Source organism: Puccinia triticina, chromosome 2A, assembly GCF_026914185.1.
Source record: "Puccinia triticina chromosome 2A, complete sequence".
Classification (NCBI taxonomy): Eukaryota; Fungi; Basidiomycota; class Pucciniomycetes; order Pucciniales; family Pucciniaceae; genus Puccinia; species Puccinia triticina.
The window spans coordinates 7,480,262-7,494,126 of record NC_070559.1 but is presented as its reverse complement, the minus strand read 5'-3'; the positions used below and the strand labels follow the sequence as shown (position 1 = coordinate 7,494,126).

The 13,865-nt window shown below is 47.1% G+C and overlaps 1 protein-coding gene across 1 annotated transcript; it reads left to right on the top strand.

The window, feature by feature from the left end:
- Positions 1-2,436: 2,436 nt before the first annotated feature.
- On the top strand, positions 2,437-3,792 carry PtA15_2A801 (uncharacterized protein; the record flags this gene model as incomplete). Its single annotated transcript, XM_053166859.1, has 4 exons — positions 2,437-2,658; positions 2,786-3,187; positions 3,266-3,694; positions 3,763-3,792. The coding sequence occupies 4 exons, from the start codon at positions 2,437-2,439 to the stop codon at positions 3,790-3,792; spliced, it is 1,083 nt and encodes a 360-aa protein (XP_053018039.1).
- Positions 3,793-13,865: the final 10,073 nt, after the last annotated feature.

Sequence of the window (13,865 nt, the reverse complement as noted above, 5' to 3'; positions counted from 1 at the left end):
GGCGGGACTGGAGAGGCTAAGTAGGTGTTTGGTGGTGGTTTGTGATACCTCCTGTGATACTTCCTGTGAGTTCGCGGGAGCCGCGGCTCACAGGAGGGTTGGTTTTTGTCTTGTTTCCTTTTGTTTTTTTTTGTTTCTGCTGTTTTGTCTGCTGTTGCGCATGCGTGCGCGCTAGGTTGTGATGAGATGTCTGCTAGATGTCACAAACTCCAAGGTTGGAGTTCAGTTCAAACTCAGGCTTTGGAGCGGCATGGACCTACTCTGAACCAAATTTTCAGTCTCTCCATCAAAATTAAAAGTCTATTGTTCTTGGCGCTATTCGCCCGTATTCTGAGTTTTCACACGACTTCTTAAGTTCAATTCCCGCAACGCTGATCTCTCCCAGCTTCTGGTTTTGATCACAACCCCGCTGGCAGTATCCCCGGCTCCTCTCTCAACACAAACACCGCCGACGCGCAACTCCAGCCGTCAGAAAATCTTCCCCCCCCCCCAACGCTACACAAACCTCAGAGCTCATTCACGGCCAATCACCCCGGAGGGCATACACATCTTAGGTTTTCTTTTTCTCATTCCCCTCCACCAACTGCCTACCGCCTGGCACGGTAGGATTTCCTCACCTGTCATTGAGAGGGGTGTGTCCTCTCAATGACCAGTAGGTCCCGGTCATTGAGAGGGGTTGTGTCCTCTTGCTCAATGGCCGGTCCGTCCTGGTCATCAAGAGGACCATTGGGGCAACACCACACATCATCATAAGCATACATCTACTGTATTCAACTGCAACATAGCAATGTGTACTTAGCTCAATGGTTAGAGCATCACTCATGAATGCTGAGTATGTGAGTTCGACTCTCACAGTAAACGAGGTTGTGGGTTCAACACCCACTTCACTCGGACCTTTCTTTTCACTTGTTCAATAGCAAAGGCTTTGGCGGATTTCCTTAGTAGGAAATCGGTCAAATTAGACCCACAGTAGCACAACCCTTTCCTGGGGTTTCCTACTACCAAGAATTTCACCATGTGCCTTCCAGAGGCTTTTGTGCCCACTGTCAAATTTTGGGGGGCTTTGGGGCACTGTAGCTAAGGCTTTGGCAGATTTCTTAGTAGCAAATCTGCCAAATTAGACCCACAGTAGCACACCCCTTTCTGGGGTGTGCCAATGCCGTGAAGCTCATCAGGTGCTATTCAGAGTGCTTTATGGCCGCTGTAAAAGTTTGGGGGGCTTTGGGTGCCCCAGTGGGGAGGTATCAATTTTTCTTTATTTTCTGTCATTTTTTGTGAAATTAAAATTCCGACTCCCATTCTGGAGAGTAGAATTAATTTTCCAACTCCCAAAATTTTCACGGGTCAAACTTTGGTCCCGTGGACCGGGGAAGGACATCCAGAGGCGGTCTGCACGACCTAAACATGTCTTGGGAGTTGATCAATTAATTCTTGGGAGTCAATTTTTCAACTCCCTACTTTTTACCTAAGAGGTTGGGGCTTTTGTGGCTTTTTATGCCCTTTTTTCCTCTCACCCTCCACACAGCAAAAGCTAAAAAACCTCTGCTGAAGCCCTGAAGGGTCAATATAGCTGACCATCTTGGCTTCAGATCCCTGTCCTCACAATGAGGATTGAATGCACGAGCTGGATTGGCCAAGGCATATTAACCAGAGCTTGGAGAGCTTGGATCCTGTGGAATTGGATTGAATGAGCATACTGTTTTCCAAGGTCAGTTCAATCCAAACATGTCATAATTACAGCTCAGAATACCCCAAAAGCCATAAGTTTGGATGCTCATGGGAGGAGAACGCTTGGACTTCCAGAGATGTGTGTAGCGGCAAAAGACAGGGAAGAGTGAGACAAGTCTCATGGTCCAAAAGGCATGTGCAGGGCCCTTTGGGAACACAGTCAAAATTGGAAAGGCACAAAATCTCCAGCAAAATGTTTTGGAAGATCAGAATCTCTCAGGCCAAAATGTGGACATTAGTCCCAAGTCCCTCCTTTGGAGGTCACGCTTTGCACCAGTCGGGCTGTACCAGGGCCCTCCGAAGTGGGGGACTTGTGTTAAGTTAGCCCAGTTGCCATGCCAAGGTCTCAATGCGGTAATGTGCTGTAATGTGGGATGCAGAAATATCTACGGATATTCATATCCGTCCATCCGTATCCGACGCTTTAGGAACCTCCGATCTAATATGTATCTGGTGTGATCCGCGACCATCCACCAGAAACATATCTCGGATTGTCTCACGGATATCCCACATGGGCTAAGGTTTGAAGTGCATGGTTTGACAGTTGACTCCTTTCATCGCAGCCACAATTTTTTTACCCTGTCAGTTCCACCATCATCGATCGATCCTGACTTTTTTCCGACGTTGCCTACCCACTTATATCTATAGTTACCCCTCGCCGATCCCCACCGTTTGACTCCCCTGAGTCAACCCAATAAGATCGACCGCATGTCAGGTACTACCACTTCCGCCACGACGCAGGCCTTGATCGACAATGGAGGTGCCGATTTGAAGAATCGAAAAAACATCTCTGGATATTCTAAGTTTTGGAGTCCCGAAGCCGCTCAGGACACCAAAGAGGATGAGAAGAACCGAAAAGACCAGTACGAAAATCTGGTCAATGGTTACTACGACGCCTGTACCGACATATACGAATATGGATGGGGCCAGGTGAGTAGCAGTGTTCATCAAGATCGGACAATACTTCCTGTTTCTTCCGACGCTTACAGAGAGCCTCGGCGGAATGTTTGTTGGCATCCATCGGTTCTGACTTTGCTTTACTCTCCCTTCCTCTTAGAATTTCCATTTTGCGCGATACTACAAGGGTGAAGCTTTCGCTCAGGGAATCGCCCGACATGAGCACTACCTTGCTGCCCAAATCGGCATCAAAGAGAATATGAAGGTACTCGATGTCGGCTGTGGTATCGGTGGTCCCGCCCGAGAGATATGTTTCTTCACAGATGCCAACATCGTTGGGATCAACAACAATATCTTTCAAGTCGATCGTGCCATCAAGTATTCCGCCAAGGCCGGCTTAAGTCACAAATTAACCTTTGAGAAGGGCGACTTTACCAAAATGGCTGATCAATTCGGTGAAGACGTCTTTGACGCTGTCTATGCGATCGAAGCTACTGTCCACGCCCCGGAGTGCGAAGACGTATACGCCGAGGTGTTCAAAGTCCTGAAACCCGGTGGCATTGTGAGTTACTTTAGCCGTGTGAATGCAAATGATATTTTTGCCTTTCTAATATTTCTTTTCTGGCGATTTTTCCCCTAGTTTGGTTTGTATGAGTGGTGTTTGACCGACAAGTACGATGACAAGAACCCTCAACATCGCCAAATTCGTCATGAAATTGAACTTGGTGACGCGATCCCCGAGCTCCGTACAGTTGAACGCACTTTACTGGGCATGAAAAATGTTGGATTCGAGGTTATCAAGTCAGAGGATATGGCCGCTCGAGACGATCCGCTCCCCTGGTACTACCCTCTTCGCGGAAAGCTGTCGGAAGCCCAGACGGTCTGGGATTACTTTACCATTTTCCGATTAACTACGTTCGGAAAGGGACTTCTTTCTGGTACCGTCAGAATCCTTGAGACTTTGGGCCTTGTCCACAAAGGCACATCTGCAGTTGACCGTTCGCTCAACATCGCTGCCAATGCTCTCGTGGCTGGTGGCGAATCTGGGATTTTCACTCCCATGCAATTGGTGAGTCCATTTGTCTTTTTCGATATTCTTCCAAGTCTTGTAATAAGCTAATTTTCTCATCAATATAGCTCATCGTCCGCAAACCTGAGAGCAAATAGAAAAATTGTCTGCCATCCGTGCCCTGGTTCCCTCCCTTTTCACAATCCAGAAATGGTGTCACTCATTATTACATCTGTTAGAGTTCTTGACAAACTTCTTTCCGCTTGTATATCCGACATGATATCATTCCCTCTAACGTTATCCTGCTTGCTGCTCCATCAAGATTTCCAAGTACAATTCAGATCGCCATGGTCAATTAAGTATCACATATTACCTTGAATCACCTAGATGTCACGTCTCATCATATTCTCTTCAGGCCGGGTTGAAATCCAGAGAGCCTATGAAGGCTACAGAAGCAACCGTGCCTAACTTGGTAGATCGGTCCCGGCCCCTCTTCATCAAAGAGAACCTGACGCCATTAGATTTGAGATTCCGCAGTGCTCTGAGTGATTGGGCCACGCATTGCGTCTTTCCTAACTTAACACAAGTCCCCCTGGTGGGAGGCTCGCTGTGGCTGGCCGCGAAGCGGCCCCTCCCACAGGGAGGGACTTGCATATTATCCCCAATTTCATAGGGGAGCAGAAAGTACCAAATGGCTGTAAGGTTTTTTAACTTTTTAATAGCTCTGCCCCCAGCACCTCCAAAGGTCTGAGCCACAGCTTTCTGACCCTTTGACATCTCCTCTACAATTCTGTCTCCTCAGAATTTTTGTATCACCATCAATGTATTTTTAATAAATTTTTGAAAAGTGACTTCTCAAGAAATGGATCTGCACAAGGATTCACAAGGCTGTATTGCTTGTAGATCTTGTGGACCAAAAAATCTGCATGCTTTCTAGGTTGTATGTAAATTGACACATTGTATGTACAAAGCTAAGATCACCACTGTGCTTCCCTCTGGCCAAATGTGGATCCACACATGGATCTTCCAAACTTAAGACATGGTTTGGAATTTTGTTTTGCTGCCTTGACCAGATTCCTGAACACTTTTGCCACGAGGGAGTGCAGTCTTTGGATTGAGAGGCTGGAACAGGGGTCAAAATTTGCGCATTTATCAAGGCTACAAGACTGTCTATTCAGTTTTCTTTTATTGTTTTTATTACAATTTATAGGGCTGTATTTTTATTTTTTGCACTGAATATCCCTTCTGCTCCTGCCAAAATTGAGGGATAGCAAGTAAGCCTCTCCTACGGAGAGCGCTCTGTGCAGGTCCCCTGGACCTCCGTTTGAGTGGCTTTGTTAAGCTAGGCGTCTTTCTTAGCTGGCGTTCAGCTGCTACATAGACATTGATCAACGCCCTCAATAAGGGGCAGGCTAAATGCACACCAAAGATTTACTTCATGCACACCAAAAATGGAGTGAACAGTAGTTCACTCCAAAATCTTTGGTGTGCACATGTGTCCACTCCAAAATTTTTGGAGTGGATGATAGTATACTCCAAAAATCCCCAAAAATTGGAGTGCCCAACCATGCACCCCAAGAATTTTGGAGTGAACACCGGGGCACTCCAAAACCAGCACTCCTCCCATCATGAATGGCTGGTCTGCACCAACGACAGAGGGCAGTACATATTGGTCATTGAGAAGACAGACACAGCACTCTTGATGACCGGGAAAGACCGGCCATCAAGAGGATGTTGAGGGACACCAGGGACTGAAACTGAGAGGGCTACCAATACTCGCAAAGAGGGCTTGACAGTGAAGATATGGATTAGATTCAGTGAGGAAAAGAAATCCAAGTGAGAAGCCGGTAGATGGTAGTGATGGGCTGCTTGGTAGAAGCATATCTACATACAAGCATACAAAGACTACTAAACAGGCTTCACCATCTCAACAGAGGACATACCCCTCTTGGTACCGGTCATTGAGAGGACACACCCCTCTTGATGACCGGGAAAGACCAGCCATCAAGAGGACAGACACAGCCCTCTCAATGACCAGGAAAGACCGGCCATTGAGAGGACACACCCCTCTCAGGACTGGTCATCAAGAGGACACACCCCTATCAATGAACAGAAAAGACCGGCCATTGAGAGGACACACCCCTCTCAATGAACGGCACAGACCGGCCATTGAGAGGACACACCCCTCTCAATGAACGGCACAGACCGGCCATTGAGAGGACAGACACAGCCCTCTTGATGATTGCGAAAGACCAGCCATTGAGAGGACAGACACAGCCCTCTTGTTGACCGGGAAAGACCGGTGTAGGGACTCCAAAGGGATGGATGAGTGGTAATCAAAGTTCCTTTGAGGGGGAGATAAGTTGTGAATAGGTTGAAAGCCTATTACAATTTACGGGTGGTTTGAAAGACCTGCCCCTCTGATGGTACTATGCAAATAACCAAGAGTCTTGTAATCAATATTTAAATGGTGTGGCTGATTCAAAAGATAGCTCTTACTTTTGTATAGTAATCTCTATCTGACCTAGATCCAACAAAGGGTAGTTACGCTACGCGTAACGCGTAGATAACGGTAACGTAACAGAATTTTTGTTGTTACCACCAGGAAAAAAAATAGTCACTTGATGACAAGTGACATCATGCCAGCTCCAGCGGGCTACCCACCATCTACCCACCATCTACCCATCATCTACCCACCATCTACCCACCATCTAACCAGTTTAAGAATTTCCACAGGAGATCCTCAGTTTTTGCTGGGCACCACTGATCCCCATTTCTGGTCAGCTGATACTCAGCTTTAGCTCCCAGCTTATGCTCAGCTTTGGTGCCCAGCTCATGCTCAGCTTTGTTGCCCAGATCAGAACCAGTCCTGGCCCAGCTTATTTTCAGCTTTATTCCAGTCATGGCTCAGCTTAGACTCAGATTAGGACTATCATTGGCCCAGCCAATGCTCAGCTTTGGACCAGTATTGGCTCGGCTGATTTTCAGCTTTGGATAAATCTCGGCCCAGCCAATGCTCAGATTCTGAGTCTGACCACTACTGTAACAGCTTATGCTCATCTGTGGACCAGCCTTGGCTCAGCTGATGCTCAGCTGTGAACCAACCTTGGCTAAGACAATGCTCAGCTGTAGACCAGCCTTGGCTCAGCTGATGCTCAGCTGTGGACCAGCCTTGGCTCAGCTGATGCTCAGCTGTGGACCAGCCTTGGCTCAGCTGATGCTCAGCTGTGGACCAGCCTTGGCTCAGCTGATTCTCAGCTGTGGAACAGCCTTGGCTCAGGTGATATTAATTTTTTGAATAGTCTCAAAAAATCTGATACTCAGCTTTGGAACAGCCTTGGCTCAGCCAATCCTCAGCTTTGTACCAGCATTGGCTCAGCCAATGCTCAGCTTTTAAAAATTTTTGGCCCAGCTGGTGTTAATCTTTGGAACAGTATTGTCCCAGCTGATCCTAAGCTCTGCACAAGCCTTTTCCAAGATGATGCTCAGCTTTGGACCATTGTTGGCTAAGCTGATGCTCAGATTTGGAATATTCTTGGTCCAGCTGACACTTGGATTTGTTTCAGGCTTGAAATATCCAATGCTCAGCTGTGGCCCAGGCTCAGCCAATGCTCAGCTTTGGCCCAGGCTCAGTCAATGCCTACTGCTTAGCTTATGATGAGCATCAGCTGTTCCTGGGAAAAAATTAGGATCAGCTGACTGTGCCACATTGAGTGCTCTGGTGCAGTCCTGCAAGCTCTAAAAGTGCTGGTGGAGCAAACTTGTGGCAGTGCTGGAGTAGCTCTGGAGCAGAAACCAAAGCTGCATCATGTCACTTGCCATCAAGTGACTATTTTTTTTTTCCTGGTGTACCTACGCGTTAAGCGTAACGACGGTGCAATTACGTTAGCACACCACATTAAGCTCTTTTTTTATGCTTGTTGCGTTATCCGGGCGCGCGGAGCCCCTGATAACGGGCAAAAAATGAGGCTAAAAAAGCCTTAAATGGTCCGTTATCGCGTTATCCCCTGGATAACGCGATAACGGGCCTCAAAAATGAGGCCCATTATGTTACGCGCAGGGCCTGAAATGTCCCTTTTACTAGTAAAGTAACGGGGGGGGGGCCCGGATAACGGGGGTAGTTACGTTACCAAAATCATGCGGATAACACAACATAACATAACTACTCTTTGTTGCTAGATCACTTGCATCAATTGTTGTGGTGAATATTTTTTAACTTGGTTTAAGGTGGTGGGTGCAATAAAGTTTGGTATTTGTTGTAAAAATTTGTGATGTTAAATTTCTGACACTATGTTGTTATAATAATCTTGTTACAAAGTAAATCCATGTTTATTAAAGACACAGTTTTTCCACAATTGAAAAAAAAAAAAAAATCAAGGGTTCCCCCTATAAATACATCAAATCACAAAAAAAAAATCATGGGTTTCCCCAAGATACAAAAATGAAAAAGAAAAATACTGCAACTTAGCCTATCAACAAACATACAAAAAAATACACAAAAATTTAACCACACTCAACCTAGCCTTCCAACAGCAGCAAAGCCGTGCCCCCAGGCTCAACACCCAGCCCGCATCAAGCGCACGGGTCAAAAGTGATGGACGTGAAGGCCCCCGGCCCGCAGCAAAGGCTGCAGACCCGTGGGGGGCCCACTCTTTGCCCCTCAGACTGCGCATGTGCAACAGCGGAGGGGTTGAGGACAATGGATAGCTGGAAGTGCAGCATCTCCAATTGCCTGGGGATTAATTGCAACAGCAGGCCCCCCTCTTTATAAGCTCTCAACCTCGCCAGGCCAGGACACTCGCTCACGTCTACGCAGACGCCACACCGCGGCCCTCATTAACGTAATCAATTCCAAGGCAACCGTGCCAGCCACTAAAATTGGATGCGAGACCGTTGTGTACCCTTGCACCAAAAGCCACGCCGTGGCCATTGTCCCTTTCCTGCACGTTGACTGGTCCAGTTGCTATGTCCAGCGTTGACCAGCAACCCTCACCCAACCATATTTTGAACTTGACCTTCTCACCCTTTACCAATTGCAACCATGAAAGGATCCCAAACTTGCCCCGCACGCCAATGATGTGAGAGGCTGAGTTGAAGCTTGGAGAAAGTCAGTCAACCATTCCTGATCACCATGTACAAAAAGTGGCTGTTCAATCGCCGGGTGGACGGGCTCGTGGCCCATGACCTCAGCTTTGCCATCGACGAGCTCGTTAGCTTCCTGGTCCACACCCTGCTTGCCCTTCAACTTCCTCGCGACTTTCTGCAGAGCGCGTTTGAGGATGGGCAGTAGGAAAAGGTGTTGTTGCCCACCTCAATACCATCCCCCACTCCCTTGTCGGCCGCTCCAACAGACAGATCCTTGGCTTCTTTAAACAGAAATGGGCCTGAGCATCCACACATACGTCTCCTTCTCCCTCTTCGCCCCCTCCAAAGAAAACTGGAGACTCAAGAGAAGCAATGGGTGAGCAAGCAGCCTCCGATGCACATATTTCAAACGGACCACAATCTCTTTCCATGGCTCCGTTCAGCTCCCAATACTACCTGAATTATCTGGTCGGATCACTGATCAGCAGGTCCGACGAGTCCTCGGACCGGCATTTCCAAGGAGCTCTCGCACATGGCCGTCCGACAAGTTGTCGAACAGGCTTGTCCGAGCAGTCAGAAGGCGGGTCTATTTGCTTGGGCAAGCAAGTCCTCATGTCGGATCGACATGTCCAAAAACTGCTCGGAGAAGCCGGTCAGTGGAGTTGTCGGACCTGCCCGTCCAAGCATTTAATCGTTGCAGTGAAACAGACCTAGCCCACCACTCCTCCACGCTGGAGACGATTGTCCTGGACGCCGAGCCTCCCCACGTCGTCCTCAGGCTCGCGCTCACCCTCCCCGCGTCGTCCTCAGGCTCGCGCCCACCCTCTTTGAATTCTTTGCCCCCAAGGCTTCGCTCGCTTCCTCGCGGTCTTTGCGGCGCCGTGGCCACTAAACTCAGCCCGTTGAGCGTTGACGATCTCTCAGCTCTGTCTCCCTCCAAAGAGTATATTTTTTTTTGGAAAGCCACCATCTCCCCATGGATTCCTCTACTTGCCCTCATTTCAAAACTCTGAAAGATTATCTCTGTTTTTGTCTATCCACTAATAAACACATATATATTAATCAACAACCTGTCATTTTAACTTAATCCATCTCAACTCCCTTCTTAATTCCAAACATGCTTTCCAATTTCTTCTTGTTAGCTTGTTGATTGTTTCAATCCTGGTGCCTCCCCCCAAAGCTGATTAATGGAATGGAAGGTAGTAGCAGTATGTAGAAGAAAGTCAGAGTTGATGATAGATTACATGATAGTTATTCATATTCATATCAAGTGCATCCATTCTCATTGTGATTTGGAGCACATCTCACATCTCATTACACAAACTTATTTTTAGACAACTGAATTCACATCAAGGCACATCAAATAATCATATTAGGATATTACAGGTAAACAAAACAGCTACATGTGACCTCATTTTCCACATATATTGGAGTTACCACTCTCAAATGATAAGATATACATGGGTAGGCTGGTTTCAAGTGAGACTTGAGTGGAGGTAATATTTTGCAATAAGTTAATCACAATATGAAAGTTGATGTTAAAAATACTGGAGCTGGATATTTACAAATTCAGGGCTGCAGAGAGAACCCTCAATCTTAAATGAAAAGCTTTGATATGAGATGCCCTGTTTGGATGAACCCATGTGCACTATAAAGGGGCAAATTTGTAACATGTGCCCCAAATTTTGACCCCCATCCCACCAAATTTTAGAATCCCTGGGTGTCACATATCATCAATATGCCCATTGAACAATTGTTAATACAGGTTTAGCATGTTAACATCAAGTGGTTGATCTTTTTTTGAACCCTGTTAAAGCAATCTCACTGAGAGTGTGAAATTGAAATTTGATGATCTAGGCAGCTTGCACAAGAAAACAAGTCTGGCTAGCCTGCCAATGGGGGATAATACATTTTGGGTTTGCAGCGGCAGAGCCGCTTTGGTCTCTAGTATATATATATATATGGGTTGGATGTTGGATGTTGGTTGGTTGTTGGTTCCACTACTGTTTTTAACACACACTAAAGTTCTCTACACTACTCCACTTCTAATAACCACAATAAATAGACCTTCCTAGGCTGCTACAAACTACAAACCAACCACAGTGACCAAACCTCTAAAGGCTGATGGGAAAAAAGGAAAATTATAGTGGGGAGAGGCCCTCCTTTTATCTTGGAGGATGAGGGATTTCTGCTGCAGGAAGCTCCTTGTGAGGGATTTCTGCTGCAGGGGTTCTCACCTACACAGCCTTTCTACACAGCCACAAATACAAACAACACAGATTTGCTGTGCTAGATACACTTCAACTCCACAGCCAAACATCTGTGATATACAAACCAACAAACAAATCCACAGCCTTCAGCAGAAGATTCTGTGGAGGCTGGACCAGATACACCCTATCTCCACCTCCAAACAACACAGCCTCCTGATAGGCTCCTCCTTAAAAAAACAAATACACAGCCTCCAGCCAAAGACACTGTGCGGGCTGTGTTAGATACCTTCTAACTCCTCCTCTAAACAAAGCAACCTCCTGATAGATACCTTCTAACTCCACCTCCAAACAACACAGCCTCATGATAGGCTCTTCCCTGAATAAACAAATACAAAGACTCCAGACAAAGATGCTGTGCAGCCTGTGTTAGATACCTTCTAATTCCACCTCCAAATAACACAGCCTCCTGATAGAATCTTCCTTGAACAGGCAGGTGCATAGAATGCAACTATCCTTGACCATTCTGGATTCTGAGGGGCTGGGCCTCTCCTCCTCTTCCTCCTGTTCCTTCCTCCCTTCCTTCTTCCTTTGCGCTCCTTCCTTCCGTTCCTGGTTGAGACTCTTCCTTACTAAAAATCCTTCCTAGTTTGTATATGCCTAACTGTTGATGTGATATCTCCTCCTCTTGTATGATGACTGTACTGTCTCCACCCTCTGTTGTATACTTTTTGGCATTGACACAGGCACAGAACACCACACCGGCCATCGAGAGGTCACACCGATTGGATGTGTAAGCAACAATGTGTTAAGCAGTGCTAGATTGGCACTTCAACATTTGCCACAGTGCACCAAAGTTTTGGATCATGAAATAAAACAGGGTCAGGCTTTAGGCATGCCAACATTCTGCTACATGCACCCCAAAAAAGGTGTGAAACTTCAACCACTCCAATATATTTGGAGTGGGATGTGGTACACTGCAAAACCAGCCCTTTTTGGAGTGCACAACCATGCACTCCAGGTTGGTATGGAGTGAACACCCCAGCACTCCATTGTACTCTTCTGATTCTCCAAGGCCGGCGCAGACCGTCCATGGCTGGAGGGAGGAAAACACCCCCCTTGATGACCGGTCAGCACCGCCAATCAAGAGCTGTACATCAATACACACATGCAAACGCCTCCAATGACCATTTTGTAACGGTCATAGGGAGGACTCAACCCTCTCAATGAACGTTGCAAACGGGTTGTTGGGAGGACTCATCCCTCTTGATGACCGTTGCAAACCGGTCATCAAGAAGAAAAAAACCTCTCAACAACCGGTCGGTGCCGGTCATTGGGGGGAAACAGACCTCTCAAGAACCGGTTGGTGCCGGTCATTGAGAGGACTCAATCCCCTTGATGACTGGCGTGATTACCCTGACCTTTTGATGCCGGGACAGAAAGTTCATCAAGAGGGTTGAGTCCTCTCAATGACCGGTCTGCACCAGACATCAAGAGGGGTAAAGGGATGAATCCTCTCAATCAAGAAGCACCAGCCGGTCATCAAGAGGGTTGCTTCCTCCCAATGACTGGCACTGACTGGTCATCAAGAGGATTGCGTCCTCTCAATGATCAATCTGTACCTTTCATCAAGAGGGATGAATCCTCTCAATGACCAGCACCAACTGGTTGTTGAGAGGTCTGTTTCCCCCCAATGACCGGCACCAACCGGTCGTTGAGAGGTTTTTTTCTTCTCAATGACCGGTTTGTAACGGTCATCAAGAGGGATGAGTCCTCCCAATGACCGGTTTGCAAACCAAACAGTTGTTGAGAGGTTTTTTTCTTCTCAATGACCAGTTTGTAACGGTCATCAAGAGGGATGAGTCCTCCCAACAACTGGCTTGCAATGGTCATTGAGAGGGTTGAGTCCTCCCTCTGACCGTCACAAGACGGTCATCGGAGGCGTTTGCATGTGTGTATTGATGTACAGCCCTCAATGGCCGGTGCTGACCGGTCATCAAGGGGGGTGTTTTCCTCCCTCTGGCCATGGCCGGTCCGCGCCGGCCTTGGAGAAGAGTACAATGGAGTGCCAGGGTGTTCACTCCATACCAACCTGGAGTTCATGGTTGTGCACTCCAAAAAGGGCTGGTTTTGGAGTGTACCACATCCCACTCCAAATATATTGGAGTGGTCAAAGGTTCACACCTTTTTTGGTGTGCATGTAGTAAAATGTTGGCGTGCCTAAAGCCTGACCCAATGAAATACTCTGTACCCAAATTTTTAGCTGCAAGGCAGTAACACACCAGCAGAAAATAATTCTGAAGCAGCTGGGGATTTTCTACTAATTGCCTCTGCAACAGATAATAGTGCCTCCGCTACAGTTAATAGTGCCTCCGCCACAGTTAATAGTGCCTCCGCCACAGTTAATAGTGCCTCCGCCACAGTTAATAGTGCCTCCACCCCAGTTAATAGTGCCTCCACTAGAAGCCTCAATATTGCCACTTTTGACATAGTTTTTTTTAGGGATGATAGGCAGGAAGGTAGGCTCCACTCCCCCAACTTCTATTCTTTTAGAAGATGCTCACTTGTAGGTGCTACAGTATGTTGAAGTCAAAATACCACAAGATGTTACAAAAAGTGTGTTCTTATCAAGGCCAGGCCATGACCCCAACTTTACATAAGCCTCTAATTTGGAGATGCTTCACGCCTCCTCGCAGAGGCTTTTGAATCTCAGACCTTGAGATTCTGGATCTTGCAAGGATCTCAATCTTTGCGGGGGCTTGCAAGATTCAGTTGAGATTCACCCGCGTGTCTGAACGGCCCCAGTTAAGCTGGAGGCCTGGTTAAGCTCAAGGTCACGGGTCTGTTGGGTTGGGCCAACATTACAAATTTCCCCCATCAGCTGGCCCGTGCAATTGTCATCCACATAGGACTGTCCCAATGTTACAATAATGTGGGAT